The sequence below is a fragment of the Dreissena polymorpha genome, chromosome 16 (assembly GCF_020536995.1).
Source record: "Dreissena polymorpha isolate Duluth1 chromosome 16, UMN_Dpol_1.0, whole genome shotgun sequence".
Lineage (NCBI taxonomy): Eukaryota > Metazoa > Mollusca > Bivalvia > Myida > Dreissenidae > Dreissena > Dreissena polymorpha.
The window spans coordinates 37,839,145-37,858,020 of NC_068370.1; the positions used below are offsets into that span (position 1 = coordinate 37,839,145).

The 18,876-nt window shown below is 34.1% G+C and overlaps 1 protein-coding gene across 3 annotated transcripts in view; it reads left to right on the plus strand.

Moving 5' to 3' along the window:
* LOC127862185 (neurogenic locus Notch protein-like) overlaps positions 1–18,247 on the plus strand; it is a 72,252-nt gene extending 54,005 nt beyond the window's left edge. Inside the window, exons 1-21 of one of the 3 annotated variants that reach the window (XM_052401192.1) lie at positions 2,513–2,624; positions 3,062–3,124; positions 3,466–3,573; positions 5,127–5,240; positions 5,804–5,920; positions 8,179–8,295; positions 9,225–9,341; positions 9,501–9,611; positions 10,316–10,435; positions 10,641–10,751; positions 11,428–11,547; positions 11,838–11,948; positions 12,385–12,504; positions 12,775–12,885; positions 13,250–13,369; positions 13,548–13,658; positions 14,312–14,431; positions 14,839–14,958; positions 15,392–15,505; positions 15,603–16,178; positions 16,436–18,247. In XM_052401192.1, the coding sequence (XP_052257152.1) occupies positions 2,582–2,624; positions 3,062–3,124; positions 3,466–3,573; positions 5,127–5,240; positions 5,804–5,920; positions 8,179–8,295; positions 9,225–9,341; positions 9,501–9,611; positions 10,316–10,435; positions 10,641–10,751; positions 11,428–11,547; positions 11,838–11,948; positions 12,385–12,504; positions 12,775–12,885; positions 13,250–13,369; positions 13,548–13,658; positions 14,312–14,431; positions 14,839–14,958; positions 15,392–15,505; positions 15,603–16,178; positions 16,436–16,746 (2,955 nt within the window). In that variant the 5' untranslated portion in view covers positions 2,513–2,581 and the 3' untranslated portion in view covers positions 16,747–18,247. Of the gene's footprint in view, positions 1–2,512; positions 2,625–3,061; positions 3,125–3,465; positions 3,574–5,126; positions 5,241–5,803; positions 5,921–8,178; positions 8,296–9,224; positions 9,342–9,500; positions 9,612–10,315; positions 10,436–10,640; positions 10,752–11,427; positions 11,548–11,837; positions 11,949–12,384; positions 12,505–12,774; positions 12,886–13,249; positions 13,370–13,547; positions 13,659–14,311; positions 14,432–14,838; positions 14,959–15,391; positions 15,506–15,602; positions 16,179–16,435 lie in introns of those variants that run through there. The other 2 variants (XR_008040485.1, XR_008040484.1) reach the window with 2 other exon arrangements.
* Positions 18,248–18,876: the final 629 nt, after the last annotated feature.

Here is an 18,876-nt window from a genome sequence, read left to right on the forward strand (position 1 = left end):
ATTGCTATCATGTTTTATTTAAAATGTGTTAAATGTAATGTATCAAATAGGTGTTTAGCTCCCCTCAAAGATATAGTACCAGAAAGGCCGTTTACCAAAAAGGCTTCCCAAAAAGTCCGCATCAGTGAACCCAAAACGCCTCATGGTATACCAGAAAGGCCATACAATATTTTTATTATCATTGAATAGTTATGCTGAATATAATTATCATATCTATGAAATAGTCATAACTTTTTTATTAGTCTACTTAAAAGTCGTTAATCTATAGTCAAAGTCGGCCAATTATCGCAAATTATCACATATAGTATGCATTGTCGTTTGTCACAATACTTTTCATTGAGTAATAGATGTTTCAGTTTTTTAATTAAAAGCCGTTAATTTTGCAACCGATGGCAATATTGCAAATGTGGCAAAGGTAAGTAAATTTATTATATAAGAAGACAAAGAACGTTATATTGAAATCCGATATAACACATATCTATAATGCGTTTGGTCAAAATGACCCATGAGCATTGTTATAATCGTGTAACATAGTCAATGTACACAATATATTATTAATTTCCTCTTAAACTATTTTTTGCAATGTTTAAAATATAAGAAGTTGAAAGAATTTTCATGTACAAAAAAAAACTCGCTAATCAGACTGGCTATCAAAGTGTCAAGGGTCATTCACAGTTTGCGGCATCTGTTTTGATAACGGATTAGTAGAAAGCCCACATATGGTGTAAAATGACATTTATTGGCAACTATTGATAATTACATGCGCATTTTAAAATAGTTTCTTAACTTTTAACGATATACAACTAGCTACATTAAATTCGGAAGATTTAAACCGAAAGAAATAAAAATGCTCTATTTTATGTGATATTATTAAAAATTATAACTGATTGTCTTTATTATTACGCATTTCATTAGCATTAATAATCTAGTTAGCAAAGTTTAGAATATTTTTTTATTAGCCGACTGCATTAGAATGTCAAATTTATTTAACGTTAGCCACCTTTGAAAATATGGTTTTAAATGTTCCTTTCTAATTTCTCTATATAGAGGAAAAACAAGTAAAAAGTGATACTCGTTTTCTATAGCGTGTCCGGTGCAAAACTTACATATTCTATTTTCGCGTAGTATCTTATTTATGACGACCTTAGAACAAACGTCGAGGTGTTTTGCTTCCGGGCGATAGCTTAATATGTTGAGATTAAGCTGTTCGTTGAGACGACTACAAAGACGAATCCAACGTTTGCATTTTTTAAGATTAGTACCCGGTTAATGGAACGGAAAAAACGTAGTTCCATCTTTTAACCGTTCTGGATACATTGTGTCTGAATAACAAGTGCCATAACAGCACCTTTTAACCATTTTCTTTGTTTAAAACACAGCATTACGTATAGGCTTATGTGACGAACAACGGCGAGTTTGACGGACAAAATGGCGGATAGAAACGGGCCTAATCTATGCAGTAATCTGATTGGTTAATAAGCCTGTCAATCAATCGGCTGTCGAAAGGTCAAATAATTGAACAAGTCCAGCTCTTTGCAGAATACAAAAAACATACAGACACACACATGAACAGTATCTATATCTTCCCAATTCCGTTTTGTTCTGGTAAGTTACACCGGGCGCATGATTATATTTAATGTCTTCTTTGTTGTATGGACCGATCGCTCAATAAATCAATACGCACAAAAGTGCCTTTAATCGTAGTCACCCGTGTTGTCAATACATGTAGATTGGTTAACTTTACAGCCATTGAACATTTGGAGGATAAACTACTTCCTCATTCAGTACTGTTGAGTACTTCAATACTTATAAGCTTTCTTCAATTATACGCTTTCTTAAAACCCATAATGAACCTATTCTGCTCGTAGATCTATTGGGTTTTGTATATCAATTCGATTATTATGTGTGAATGCGACCGAAACCGAAAGCTTATGATTATATCTTGTTACCACCGAGAATAGCGTTTCCTATTATATATTTTTATGTTTGATTAAATCAAAGAGCCAACAAAAGGATGGGAATGTTTACGATTATATAAACTAGCATTTGTTTTAAATATTATTTTTACAAAATGATCGAGCAACGAAATATCTCAGTCGCATGAAGAACACTATAAAATAAAATTACAACAAAAAAATACAAAAAATACTCTCGTTTCCATTTTTATGTTTTACGGGACACGCGAAGTCTTCTTTCAATCACATGTTAGTTTTAACAAACATGACATATTTAACAAGAACAATTAATGTTTAAACATTGTGCAGAAAGTAGAATAAGTAGATTTACGAGTATTAGAAAACTAAGTATTCATACGATAAGTTGTTTAGGCGGCTAAATGGTGCTGTATTGTCATTTAGTGCCTTTGTACAACACGTTGCGAGATTGTATTCACAAAATCGATTCTATCGGTTATTGGTTTCCATTAAAACTTCATTTTGGGTGCGTTATTTGGGGGCATTCCCCTGTAATTTTCGAACATGAAATCTCGATTTTAAAGCCTTATGCGTTTTGAGTTGTGACAAATGTTATATGGTCGTTTTGACTGGGGCATTTTAAGAAGTTCGTCAATACGTTTACAGAAATGGTTGGGAAGTGTTTATTGATTGTAGGCTGTGTATATGTCCGTAAGTAGTTTACATTTATACTGCATGTATTTATGGCGTTTTTAAACTGTAAATTAGTAATCAATTTTGGTAAATATAGAACTAAAAGTATATACCAATCTAACATTGGAGTAGGTGTTAAGGTTGGTATAGGAGCGAGTGCTTTTATTTTACTGCTCTATCAATTGTGTAGGCTATATATGAAAGTGAAGTTAATCCCACATGTTAAATACGCATTTTAATTAAAAAAAATACACGAACAATGTGAACAAAATGTACACAATTAGATAGGACAGATTTGAAAAGAAACTATATCCGTTAGAAAAATACGTAAACTGTAAAGGGAATGTCCATAATTAATTCAATGCTCGAAACAAGAATAGTGTAAAATGTACTGTAAGTATTCGAATGTATACAAAAAAGTTTTAACAATTTCACTATTAACAACTTTGTTCCAGTTTGTGTTTGTTGTGAAGAACAAGAATCACATCATCGGGACAAAAGAGGGGCCCGCGAATCAAGTAAGCATTACTCTTAAGTATTATTCATTAACAAAAAAAACTACATAGTATCATTTATAGTGCCATATTGTCGCGATAGGTTCTGACAAGAAAAGTTGCTTCGAATATATAACAATAAATGTCTCTAGCTATTAGATAAAAACACTGAACCGATTCTTAGCTATGGGAGTGACATACGGGGTTAAAACACCACTACTCTAATTACTTACATCATTTCAACATGTGGACAAAATTGGGCATTTGAATGACGTTGACTATCTATACGATTTTAAATTAACTAATTTGTTAAGCAAAGTGCATAATTATGTGCGCATTTATAATATCTTGTGAATGTGCGTCAGATTGCTGGCACATTTGTCCTGGAGGCGACTCCTATTGCAAATGGATTGGCGGGTTGTATAGATGTGACTGTAGCCGCCCTGGTTTAACGCGATTCTGTGAAGATATTGGTGAGTTACTATTAAACGATGCGATATAAAGGAACATATTTAAAAAAGGCTGTTTTCTTTTAAAACGATGTCTTATTTAGATATTTTCTACGGAAAGTACTGATTTAGTTTTTGCATTACTTTACTAAACCGATGTTTACGTATTTGGCCATGTTATAACAGTTAAATTAAACGTCTTATTTAGTAAATGTCGATTAAAGGCACAGTGTGTAAGTGTGTCTTTGAAATATTCGATCTCTTTTGTTTAGAATGACAACAGAAGAATTCTTAGGATGTGACAACTGATATACAGTGTATTAATAAACTAGTAAACATAAAACCCCTTATAGGCACACGTTCAAGTCTTCAAGTTACACACGTGTATGACTGTACATTCGCATGTGCAATACCTCTATAACAGGTTTACATGTTTTAACTGGTCTCCGCGTGCTCACGTTAAGGTCTTCTCATTTTCATGTAAGACAATACAAAATGATATACCGAAAAGAACTTAAGACCCTCGTCTTTAAACATTTCCAAAAATGAAAGTGCAGAAAACGTTTTACTGGACGAACTGACCACAAAACAATGCCCTTCCCGCATTTAAATCTGTAACAAAATGCTAATTTTGGTACCTTTTGACCCTTTGCATGCTGTGAATTTTGTCGTCTGCTAAAATGTCGTCTGCTGAATTTCTAAAATTAGCATTTTCTTCAATTTTTTTTCAAAGAATACTATCAGCATAGCAAACAGTTTGGATCCTGATGAGACGCCACGTTTTGTGGCGTCTCATCTGGATCCAAACTGTTTGCAAAGGCTTTCAAAATTCGGTTCCAGCACTGAAAGAGTTAAGAGTCCTCTTTTACATAAGCTACATATATCTACATATACGAGCATCATAGTGGAATGGCTTTTTGTGCCACTTATATGTAATATTCCGATCGTTCAAAACGACTTTGAAATATAGATTTTAAAGTTACATTATTAAATGACGTTTATTTAAAAAAACTCTTTTTCAATAATTCTCTGTCACATATACGCATTATTTATTGTAGGTTGTTATCACGACAACGTATCATGTTTAAATGGAACACATCAAAAGACGAATAATGAACCCAGTCTTCATTAAAAATAGTATAATTGGGATAAATTGAGTACCAATCATGGTAAAACATGTTTAACATTATTTTGTTTTAAACCCGGGTTTCTCTTCACAACATATATTTCCGCCCCTCCCACCCCCTCCTGCTCAAACCTTTATATACGATTGTTTAAAAATTCCACTGGTAGTCATGTTAATGCGACCAAGATGCGCATATGCAGTATAAACGCGTAGTGTGTCGCGGGAACAAAAACTGTTTTGCTTCGACTTCATTTCGTCTCATTGTAAGGTTTTGAATATATGATAACGAAACATCATCTATGTACATTTATTGAATAAATTAAATATTTTCCCATGGAAAAACATATTCCCGGATATTTTCGTGAGCTTGCTAGTTTATATTGTTACAACATAATTCGAAAAAAATGATGTATCGGAATGCTTTTATATATTGCATAACACTTTTTTCTAGATTGCTCATGGTCTGGACATTGTGCAAATGGAGGCACGTGTGTAAACGGAGCAAAACTGCTGTACACGTGCGTTTGTCCTTCCGGTTGGACAGGTAGCACATGTTTAGAAAGAGGTACATCGCACCACTTGTTGATCTTCGAATGTGTTTTGCTATAAATAAAAAGCTCGTACCTTACAGGTGTCAAAGAACTAACAGGCAATAAGCCTCAAATATAAAAATGGTAACTTGCTTTTAATAGAAAGCGGTTCGTTTGTTTAATATATGAGCCGCGCTCTGTGAAAATTTGGTTTAATGCATGTGCGTTAAGTGTCGTCCCAGATTAGCTTGTGCAGTCCGCCAAGGCTTATCATGGACAACACTCCGATATTTTCCGTTTCAAGAAAGGCTCTTTTTAGCTAAAATCAAGTTAATACGGAAAGTATCGTCCCTGATAGTCCGCACAGCCTAATCTGGGACGACACTTAACGCACATGCATTAAACGCCCTTTGTACAGAGCACGGCCTATATTGTATCATTTGATGCTTTAATTATAAGATATAAATAGCGGTCTCTAATGCGCTCAATGAAAGTAATTAGAAAAGTAACATTTTCCTTTCAACATTCCATACCAGATTCTTTAACGGAACCTTTTAACAACGTTATTTTTTGGAAAATTAATTATGACACATTACAGACTGTAACAGCGGCCTGTACTGCAAGAACGGAGGTACATGTAACACTGTAACTGGAGGTCAGGGCTATGTGTGCACATGTCAGAGCGGATGGACAGGAACAAACTGTACATTGATTGGTAAGTTACGTTGTATTCACTTTCTATGTGTCCGTTACAAAATCATGTTTCCACCAACAGGCTTACGAACACAAAGTTAAGTCAAAGGTGTATGTTTAAACTTTAAAGAAAGTCAATTTAAATAATTTTACAAAAAATCAGATTGTAATAGCGGTATATACTGTAAAAACGGCGGCACTTGCAAGGCTACTGGTCAAGAGTATGAGTGCGCATGCGTAACAGGCTGGACAGGGAAGAACTGCACATCAATAGGTATTTGATAATGATTGATATTTTGTTAAAACAGACTTTGACCACAGCTGTCGGTTATAATGTACAATAAATTACAGACTGTGAAATATATTTTTTTAATATAATATAATCACATTGTAATTATTTTTTTAAATCGAAAATGGTTCTGAAATAACAAAAATAGTCATAATGCATTCATACTGACATGGTGAGCTTTCGGGATCACTCTTTGCTCGTTGTGTGTCTTGCGTTGTTCGTCGTCCGAAAACATTTAATTCAAATGACATCCCCACTATATTGTGGGGAAGGTAATCCCTCACCACTTAACATCCTCAAACGTAACGACAACAAAACCCATGTGTAAATTAAAAATTGCTGGTTCGACAAAATTAATTGATTTTATCTTACTTTGATTGGCTTTTTCCAGACAAATTTAAAATAGTCCCAGATTGCGTGCTTATTGGTTAGCGATTGTTTGTCAGAAGATTTTTTTAAAATTATTTCTTTGATAAAAAGAATATGTCATGAACGATTTCCTGATATATACTTGGTTTGTTTTCTACAAGTGAATGCCTACAAAACATTTGGTTGATGTGCGCATGCCTATGTATAAGGCCAACATTTGGGGTGAGTAAACGGATGGGATTTAACACCGTACTGGAGTATTTTCCGGACATTTATATCAATGAGTACATACAAACAGTAAGTTAAAATGATCATTTTATTATCTGAAACGTTATACTGAAGTGAATGTATCTATTTTAAGGTGCAACGTGTCTTCTTCTGCGTGTATAAACGGACGTACAGTTTGTTTCAGATAGCTGTGTATACCGAAATACGGATTTCCAATGTCTTGAATTATTGATACCGCTCGTCGCATCAATAAAAAAGAGATAAGTTTAAATTTGGTAGTGAAAACACAGCCATTTATAATTTGTCAAGGGAGAAAATCCAAACAGTTAATGTGTAAAGGTGAATTTGAACTGTTTCCCTTTAATTTACATTTTAACTCGTCATTTGATATCTGTATACGCCAAAGTATGTCGAGAATTAAACGTAAAAAAACAATAATACTAATTGTTCCGTGTTTTAGTTTCTGTTCAAATATGAGGTTGCAATAAAAGCAATTGAAATCGTATGTATTGTAGCAGACTTACAAAAACATCAAGTTCACAGGTCGGGACTTATTAAATCACTTCGTTTGTGCATTCGCGGCGTGCTTTTAATATCCCCACGCGGCGGTCACATTTCACTGAGACCAAATTTGTAAACATAGCATTGTAAACATTTAGGGTTGTCATACACTAAATAAATAGAACGCCCGCTAAATACTGCTGTCCGGCAAATGCTCACTATCCAGTACTGTGCAATTATCGTTTTTAGTGGCTTTTTGAAATCTCGATTTTCTGATATTGGCACACAATATGTTACTTTTAACATTTTCTATCCCAACGACTATTTACCTTATTATGCATTATTCCTTTAAAGCGCCATGATATTTTGTTATGTCCGAATCTATATTAGCGTTCATTTTCATTTATAAAATCTCTTTATAACTGTTCTCAACAAAACATAATTAATTATATAACTTCATTATTTTACTTCATAGAAGTCACTTTATACCCGTACAGCAAATAATATTCATTAATTGATACATCAAATCGTATTTTAAACTATTTAAAATAAAATCTGACTTTTTATTTCATCTTGCCTCATACATTTATAATGCGAGCATATGAAGCGTGAGGTTCTTGATGAAATGACTAGGTTGAATTTATCGTTTTACGATTGTCGAAAAAAGAGGTTTTCTTGGGCTTGACATGTGATTTGTCTTCTTCAGGTGAAGTTGAGGTCAGAGCGCTTTATTTTTTTTTTATCAGTATAGGAACATCCGATAAGGGACAACATTGAGGTCTCAGAAGTCTGTTCGTCTTTATCGTATAATTGCTTATATCTATTAAAAATATGTCGAGTGCCTATTATCAAACAATCAAGAAGACAATCCGTAGAATGATTCAACATTTCAGATTGTAACAGCGGCGTATATTGTAAGAACGGCGGAACTTGCAAGACTTTAAACGGAGGTCTTGACTATGAGTGCACATGTCCCAAAGGTTGGACAGGAAAGAACTGTACCTTAATAGGTAAATGAATTCGATTGCTATTTTGCCATCCTTTGCTCAAGCCACAAATGACTTTCACTTTGTGTGCATATGTTCTTTGATGCATAATGTTACTGAGTACAGAAGACTCGTTTTTCATTTGCTCAGCAATGCAATATGCTGGCTGTGTATTTAACCATATAACAAGGGCAGCTTTTCATATTATGTTAGTTATGTCAAATGAAGCATCGCATGTAAAAAAGATGACGTTATATTAAACAGATTATTGAACCTTTCTCCTCTAATGTTGATGAAGGAATTCAAAGTGCACTTGGTTAGATATATTCGCTACACAGCCCTTTACTTACCGACCATCGTGTGATACAAGGTCATAAATTGATGCTTGGCTCGGGTTGCGCTTAAATAGAAAACTATGCCATTTATAAACCTGCAGATGACAATAACATGCTTTATTCGTGTTATTTTTGACATTTGATGATAACAAAACAATATATATTTTCTTATTATATATATTATACGTGTTCGTGAAAAACCAGGCAAGCTTTTGTTCAATAATTGACAATGAATATGTACAAATAAATATGCATTGAGTATAAGATTACAGGCATGTGGGCTCAACTTTTATGCATACCAACGCGTTCGTCATTTCCTTGCGATTCCGAAAGGTCCACGTGTTTCAACACTATTCATATAGGGCATAGGATCGTCAAACATCGTACGCTATTGTTGAACGTTTTGGGTGAAAACACAACGACGTGATTGTTGTGAATGAGTTGCATTTAAGTATAAACAAAGTGTTATGAATTATTTTGTAATGTGTTCGATTACAAAGTTTATATAAAAATTAAAACTAAAAATATTGGTAGAATAATACAACATTTCAGATTGTGACAGCTTAGAATGATACAACATTTCAGATTGTGACAGCTTAGAATGATACAATATTTCAGATTGTAACAGCGGCGTGTATTGTCAGAACGGCGGCACGTGCAAGACTTTAAACGAAGGTCTAAACTATGAGTGCACATGTCCCAAAGGTTGGAAAGGAAAGAACTGTACCTTGATAGGTAATCGACCGGCATTGCCATTGAATCATTCTTTGCTCTGACAACAGCTGTTCTTGTATTTTAATGTTCACGCGTTAACTGATTCCGTACGCTGACCCCAGTAATTTAATATTGGGCGAGAGTTAACATGCGTAATTATGTATAGAATGTCCAATTCAGACTGCAGCAGTGGATCGTATTGCACAAATGGCGGCGTTTGTGTGGAAAACGGAGCGGACTACACGTGTGTATGCCAGAATGGGTGGAACGGAAAGGATTGTGAACAAGTCGGTAAGTTTGTTGTACTCTCTCAAAATTTGTTAAAAACACAAAATGAATAAATGCCGACCACATTTAACATTTGGTAAAAAATTACGCAATTTATCCATTTGAAAATATTGAAGGATAATGTTCAAAACGATTGTTGAAAATAGTGTACACTAAATGAAAAATTCTGTAACAAAAAAAATGACTGAAAATAAAAAATGTTTATGACTTCGACATTTGTGTCAGTAGATTTGTCAAAAACGCATTTGTTGTTATTTTGTTCTGCACACACCAAAGCATATTTTAGTAATTTCGATATTATTTATCATATTCTTCTTTGTTCAATATTGACAGAAGATGAACAGATCTAACGTTGCTTTCAGTCTGTACTGGCAATAAAGTGTCAACAAATGTAAACACAATAAATGTCATCCATATTGAACATTTATCTTAATCATCAATATGCTTCAGTTTACAAATATTGTAAAGAAATGGTCAATGTTGTTGTCGGAGATATTATCTAATCATGATCAATTGCTGAAACATACCAAATTAATGAAACTGGAAAAGTTAAAGGACTTCGTAATATGTGTCAGAACATTCGTCACCCGCGCGTTCCTTGTTTTTCATCACCCGCCAAAAACTGATATCAGAACATTCGATTTTATTGTTCTTCTTCTTCTTTGGTTAATACTGAACAAGGTGTAAGTATCTGCAGTTGTTTTCAGTCTGTACCTGGTCTGGACATTGTAACGACCGTGGAACTTGTGTCCCTATATCTACCAATACCGACTATACGTGCAGCAATTGCGCTTCAGGATGGAAAGGAAAAAGTTGCCATCTCGTTGGTTAGAAAAAAAAACGTTTTCAAAATGAATTTTCACAATAAAGTTTATTTAGAATAAGATATATAAAAGCAGACGTGTACCAATACTCGTATTTTTGCGTACTTAAACTAACATTATTAGTATTTTAAGAATAAAACATATGTCAAAAGTAGGCATACACAAGTAAAAAAAAACCTTGTTGTGATGCATAGAATCTTAAATTCAGATTGCAGCAGCGGATTGTATTGCACGAATGGCGGTGTTTGTGTTGAAAACGGAACGGACTACACGTGTGTGTGCAAGAATGGGTGGACCGGCAAGAACTGTGAACTCGTCGGTAAGATTGTTGTACTGTCTCAAAAATGTCAACAAGTACAAACAGAATACATGTCGACCATAATTAACCTTTTTTTCTAAATTATCAATATGCTTCAATTTACAAATATTGCAAGGAAATGGTCAATATTGTTCTTACAGATATTATCAACTCATAATCACGTGTTGCAACATATCAAATTGATGAAACTGGAAAAGTTAGACCTCGAAATTTTTTTCAGAACATTCGTTAACCACGCGTTCCTTGTTTTTCATCACCCGCCAAAACTTATTTCACAACATTTTTTTTCATTATCTTTCTTATTCTTTGGTTTATTTTGAACAAGACGTTTCTTTCAGTCTGTACCTGGTCCTAGAACTGTGAACTCGTCGGTAGGATTATTGTACGGTTTATTAAAAAAAAACAACAACACTTAAGGTCGTAATAAGGTGTCTGTCTTATTAAACGGGCGCCTTAACACAAGTTATCCGATACAGCATATGAACGGAATTTTTTAAATGATTCTTTGAATACGTATATATCAAATGGAAATGATGAAACATAAATATATAAACGTTACTTCATAATAATTTGTTTGTAAGCACACCAAAGCTTATCTCAGTCAAGTCGATACTATTTTTACATGGTACATATGCAAATATTGTAACAACATGTACAGACAAAAAATTACTTTCAGTCTGTACCTGGTCTGGACATTGTAACGACCGTGGAACTTGTGTCCCAACATCTACCAATACCGACTATACGTGTAACAATTGTGCTTCAGGGTGGAAAGGAAAAAGTTGCCACCTCGTTGGTGAGAAACGATTGTTTTTAATGAATTTTCGCAGCTTAATGTTACGGATTGTATTTAAATAATGCAGAAGAAATAAATGTATGTAGAGCTTCATTTTAATATAGCGTTTTCAATATGAACTTTTACTGTTAAATGAATAAGATATATATAATATATGCAGAGTAGTACTAATAAGTGTATATGTACGTGATTCAACTAAGGTTATAACTATGCTAAGCGTAATTTATATGTTAAAAATGTAATTGACAAGCAAACGTAAACTGTTATTATGTAAAGAATACTCAATTCAGACTGCAGCAATGGATCGTATTGCACTAATGACGGCGTGTGTGTGGAAAACGGAACCGACTACACGTGTGTATGCAAGGATGGATGGAACGGAAAGGACTGTGAACTCGTCGGTAGGATATGTCATCTCTTTTTAAAGACGTTCATCGGCTGCGGAATAACGCGCGTTCCAAAAATAGCTTTTCAAATAATCTTCCTTTTATTGCGTTATCTTTGATCTTGAATAGCGCGGTTGTTTTCTCCTTTGCGACCGCAGTCGGTAAAAGCCTTTATCGCTTATAGAGTTACTTGTTTCCAACGCTTGCATGTTTTTTTAACAAGGAATGCGCTTTATTGTTGAATTACCTGTCCGCGATGTAACGCGCGAGTCTTTTTAATGTTACTTAACACATGCCACGTGAGTATATGTCGCGTGATGTATGACGTCACGAGATCACGACAATGATAAATTTGCTGAGAATGCATGATATATTTGCTCATGAAATTTGAAACATGTGGTCTACCCTAACTTTCCTCCTATGATTTACATGTGATTTAAATTACTTTCAGTTTGTACTTGGTCTGGACATTGTAATGACCGTGGAACTTGCGTTCCAATATCTACCAATTCCGACTACTCGTGCAGCAACTGCGCTTCTGGTTGGAAAGGAAAAAGTTGCCATCTTGTTGGTTAGAAACGTCTATTTTCAATGTAGTTAATTAATCTCAAACGGATAAGAAGAATATATAAAACAGAAGTTTGTAATCAATACTCTATACCGAATACATAATGAAGGAATAAGCATCCAATAAGTTTTTGTTTACACAAATTACAGATTGTTTAAGATGTTAATTATGCGATATTTGTTAGCTGTACCGACAGAGGTAATATGCTTTAATTTGATTTGTTTTCAAGCACATTGAACATGCTAGAGGTTATGTTTCCAATTTTCACACCAGATTGTGGCAGTGGACAATACTGCGCCAACGATGGTGTTTGTGAGGAAAATGGAACGGACTACACGTGTGTGTGCAAGGATGGCTGGTCCGGAAAAGATTGTGAACTCGTCGGTAGGATTTGTCCCATTCAGATAAACACATTTCAATACCAACATTATAAGTACCAGGCGCTTTTTACTATTTATTATATAAACGCATCAGATCAATAGAACAATGTGCCAAAACAAGCATTTACTCGTTGGCAATAATTAGGTGCTCATTTCGATTAGATTATATTAATATATATTCTAACAAAATATTGCGACATTCACATTTTGTAACTGTTCATTCTTCAACAACGATGAACTTAGTCAAACTTATATAAATGATATACGATAAGCTCTTATTTTAAAAACTTAAACGTTAATTTAATTTTGAAGATTATAAACCGCCAACATGCCATTTTTAAAATATTGAAGACATAGGTTCTTTTTAGTCTGTTCTTGGTACGGACACTGTAACTACCGTGGAACGTGTTCACCAACATCTACTTCAACCGACTACGTGTGTAACAATTGCGTTTCGGGATGGAAAGGGAAAAGTTGTCATCTTGTTGGTTAGATATTTATAGATATTTAGATATTTATATCATTTTCAATATGATTTTGCATTCCATTACATTCGAAAACTATTTAAAAGCACAGTCGTGTTAAAATTTGACGTAAATAACATTTCATGCACACGTTCAGGTTAATTACATGCCAACAAATATATTCTGTCTCTGTTCAACACAGACTGCAGCAGTGGACACTATTGCGCAAATGGCGGTGTTTGTGTGGAAAATGGAATAGAATACACATGTTTATGCAAGGATGGGTGGAGCGGAAAGGACTGCGAACTCGTTGGTATGATTATTCTTCAGTCTCATTCACATGAATAAGTGCCAATCCTTTTCAAAGCTCCTTAGTTAACATGTCAATGTTTTTGAAGGAATTGATAATGGAATTATTGAAATAGTATTTGTCTAATACAGTTATGTTTTTGAAACATTAACTGCTTTAACTGGAAATGTGATGTGGCATTTATTTGTTCACATACATTTGTCAAACTGCTTTTTAAATTAATTTGTTTTCTGAATCACATGTATCGTATAAGGTCATATTGCATGTTATTTTGGTATTTAACTATTTGTTACTTAAGATTTTTTTTATTATGTGTTAATAGAAAAAATAACTTTAGTCCGTTTGTTGGTACGTTGTCATAAATGGCCAGCAGTATTTGTTTCCGGTAGTTCTTTTTTAATATAAATATGTCATTTTAAACGATACACATGTGGACGACTGACTTCATTTATTGTCATAATCAATTCAACATGTTAATTGAAAATCTTTTAGAAAAAAACGCAATATAATCAGAATATAAAAATTGAACAATAGACCGAGAATTACACATGACATGTGTAAACACATATTAAATGTTATATATTTTTCAAGCGAAGTTGTTTTTTCCTGTATGCCTTTGCATTTGCAAATGTTTGAATAACACGAGTTTCTTTTAGTCTGTAACTGGTCAGGACACTGCAACAGCCGTGGAACGTGTAATCCAACGTCCACTTTTATGGATTACACGTGCAGCAATTGCAATAATGGTTGGAAAGGCAAAAGTTGCCATCTCGTTGGTAAGCCTTAATCGTATTTAACATAATTCCTGACACTAAAATACACCGTAATAGTGGTAAAACAATATAATGTAACTACAAGGCATATTAATTACATATGTGGTAATTGTATATATTTGTAAACAACACAAGTCATAAACATGTGAATACAATAATTAACGTTATCTTTAACGTGAAGACCTTAAGAGTGGAATGTATTGCAGCCATGGACGCGTATTTGTGAGTGCGTGTGTGCGGGTGCGTGCGTTTGTGTGAGATTGGCCGATGTCAGTGTCGGAACGGACTATCGTTTTATTTGCAAATAAAGATTGTCGACAAAGGATTGCCTTCTGTACTTAATCATATCGATTTCAAAACATAATGCAAATATAAATACTGCAAAACGCATACATTTTTTATTCATTCAGACTGCAACAGTGGAGTGTATTGCAAAAATGGCGGTGTATGTGTGGACGATGTCAGCAGTGGAACGGACTATCGATGCATCTGCGAGGAGGGCTGGAAAGGAAAGGACTGCCAGTTCATTGGTACTTAGTGACATATTAAATATACATTGAAATGTACACACCGTTTAATAACAAAACAGAAAAGCAAACCCGAAACAATAACATGCCCTAAAATTAGGTCTTCGCCTTGGTTATTATTTAGATGTAAGTCGATTATCGTCTGCTCGACCTTAATAATTATTTGAAAGTTATTACACCGTAAATAAAGATTAAACGTACTTCATTGCGTTTGAACATAATTGAATGTTGTTTACTATAACTATAATTAATAACAAGACTTTAAATTGTGTTTTATGCAATTTTTCTTTAATTGAGACAACTGCTCTGGACTTTTGTATTCAAACATTTATAAAGATATGCTACATGCATGCCTATGTTTACATATAACTCAAATCGATGTATTCTCAAATTAAATGACTTGCAGACTTAATTTCCGCCGTGAATCGGTTTTCAGACTGCGACAGCCCAATCCGCTGTTTGAATGACGGGGAATGCCAATTACAAAACAGTGGACTGGAGTTCAATTGCACGTGCGCGCAAGGTTACCTCGGTGATAACTGCCAGATAGGTAGGGCATTATCCTGGTAATTGCTGAAAAAACGAGTATTTAAATGAATTACACTATTTTCTCAAAGTGTGCTTATCTTTATAATATTCTGTTGCAGATATGTGCTCGCCGTATATGATTGCCGACATTGTAATGGTAATCGACATTTCCGACAGTCAGACAAACATGGTTTTTCAAGAACTGAAGGAGAATATAAAACAATTAATTTCACAGTTTCCGGTCGGCCCAAATCACTTTCAGTTCAGTATAATCCTTTATGGTAAACAGCCCCATGTTATGTTTCACTTGAACAACACCTACGACAACGATACTATTTTGGACGCTGTTGACAATATGACAATCCCAGACATAATACGGGGACCAACCTTCACCGGCGAAGCGTTGCAATTTGTATACAAAGAAAGTTTTCGCGAATCTAACGGAGGTCGGTCTGAGGTTGACAGATATGTGCTTGTACTCACGGACGGAATGGCAAGCGATAGACAAAAAACGCTTGAACAGGCTAAGCGACTTTCTACTATTCCCAACAATCAAGTACTAGGCGTCGGAGTCGGTAGATATGTGTGGCATGAAGAATTATTGGCAATAACTGACACCGTGAGGAACGTACATCCTCTGTTCGGTGACAACACCATCGTCAGCCTATTAAAACGGACAATGTTCGGGTGTGACCGTACGTACAACGTTAGTTTAATTACAGTTGTAATGAGATTAATATTTCTCTTTGTTATATTTTTAAGTAAGTTACTATAAATATCGTATGCATTAACTAGTAAATTAGTGTGTCATTTGATTATTTTAAAACATACAATAATAATTGTTTCACTTCTTTATATTACAAGATCAATATTTATTGTTTATGTGATGTGCAACATAACGGTTGACTTAGGCTTAATTTATCATTAACATATCTTATATAACTAATTATAGGCTGCACAACATCATATTCTGATGTGGCGTTAGCATTCGATGTCGCATCGTTTGGCTACGAGCAGTTGGAAGAAGCATTGAAAGTTGCGGAAGTTCTAATTTCTCAAGTTCACACGGGCATCAATCAAACACGAATCAGTCTGTCAAAAACTGTTGGCGGAATAGGTGAAACTGTGTTTAACTTCAACAAGTTTAGTGACAGCAGTCAGATGATACCTGCGATGTATGGCGGTATTATGAAAGAGGACAGCTGTCATACAAAGGATTGTTCATCAGGAATATTTAGTTGCGTTGATGCATCACTTGACTGAGGAGCTTCTTAATGTAACCAACCAAGGACGTAAACAAGTTGCTGTCGTTTTTACACAGGGCCACATGACGGATTCCGAAATGAACTTCGTTTTAAATGAGGGAAAACGGTTAAAGGAAAATGGTGTGATCCTTGTTGTTGTTAGCATTGGAAGAGATGCCAATGTTGATCTGATGCTTCAGCTGTCCACGAGTTCTTTCTTCGTTTTCTTGGTTGGAGAAGACGTAGTGACTTCTGTTGATGTAATCAAAGCACTCGTGTCAACAATTGAATATGACAGCTGCTACGACATTCAGAACTATCCCATATTTGACTCATTTAAATGAACACAGAATAAAAGCACACAGTATAATTTTGATTGGTTTGTGTACAAAGATCGTTCTTTTTTGCGATTGTGAATTTATATTAGCCAATTAAACTCAAATCCATCTATTTCAAGAATTTTGTTTGCATAAACGTTCATTATATGTTTTTAGCAGATACATTTTGATAAATTTTAACCATTTGCATATTGCTGATTATTGTAAATATAGTTTCCATTTTTTAAATTGTATATGTGTTGTGAATTATTGTATGTATATTTTTTCTCCATGCACTTAGCGTGTAAATTGTAGATTTTTCATTTAAACATGTACGAATATAATGCTTTTCTCAGCCATGCCATCATACAATTATACTTTATGCGCTAATTAATACAGACACTTTTTAATACTGTTTGCAAATATACAATACCTGTTTGCTTAAGTCTTAATGCCATGATATTAGTGAACATCGTATTATCATACTAAAAAAGCTCATACGTAAACACAAGAGTTATAATTGCGAGCGACATTAATATATAAATAGCTTGAAGAGCTATATTTAAATGTTGATTCGTTAAAACATATACTAATGTTACCCGGTGGGAAATAACAATTGTACGGAAAATAAAGTGTATTTTGTGATATCAAAAAGCTTTTCTGCCGTTTAAAACGTATCATGTTTAAATTCTGCAATCCACTGTGGTAATACCAGTTTTTCAAATTCAATGCATAGTGCTTTGCTTAAAAAAGACATCAGAAAGAATACACAAATATGTAAGAAAAGTAAAGCCTCCCTAATAAATCCTAATTTAAACGCCTGAATAAAGACACATTGCTTAGATGTTGAATTAGTTCCGGCCTTCCAACTCAAACAAAATTGTTCCGTTCTAATGTTGAATCAAATCTTCGACATTAAATATCCGAACAAGTGTTTGTTTACGCTGTGATACTTTATATTCGCTACAGTAAATATAAATCATGCAGAAACCTGTTTTTCTGTTTATCATAATTATGCTTCCCCTATTTTAAACGAAATGATAAAAAAACGCCAAAAACTTCATTTTTAGCGGGAAAGAATATGCTTTTTGTCGTTTGACGTGTTAATACTGACGTCATGAGCACATGCGCTTAATATTTGTAAAACATGTTTTTTTGCTGTTTGTGTTGCATTTTGTGTTTAAAATATATTCCATCTTGGTATCACATTGTTTGTTTTGTTAAATCTGATTAGAATTTACTAAAAATGATTACTTTATAGTTAATTCCGAGTTATATGACCTACCTCCTATCATCGACTGAATTAAGAACTTCCTGTAAACTGATAAAAAAAATATCAGGCAGTTTTATATCAGGCAGATATCAATGCAGCGGTATGGTAAATAAATAAATAAATAATATATATATATATATATATATATATATATATATATATATATATATATATATATATATATATATATATATATATATATATATATTGTAACGAGTATACCGCCTCACGTACTCTTGTCAGGATACCTCGCGTAGGTAGTATACCGTTGGTACGCATCAGTAATAGCCATCCCTTTGATTATAGTTGACCCCGATCCGGAGTTTCAATCCCTCGGGTTCATCAACAACGAAGCCAAATAAAAGTTTCAACAATTTAATACTGTGTTTGTTATCTCTCTCTCTCTCTCTCTCTCTCTCTCTCTCTCTCTCTCTCTCTCTCTCTCTCTCTCTCTCTCTCTCTCTCTCTCTCTCTCTCTCTCTCTCTCTCTCTCTCTCTCTCTCTCTCTCTCTCTCTCTATATATATATATATATATATATATATATATATATATATAAT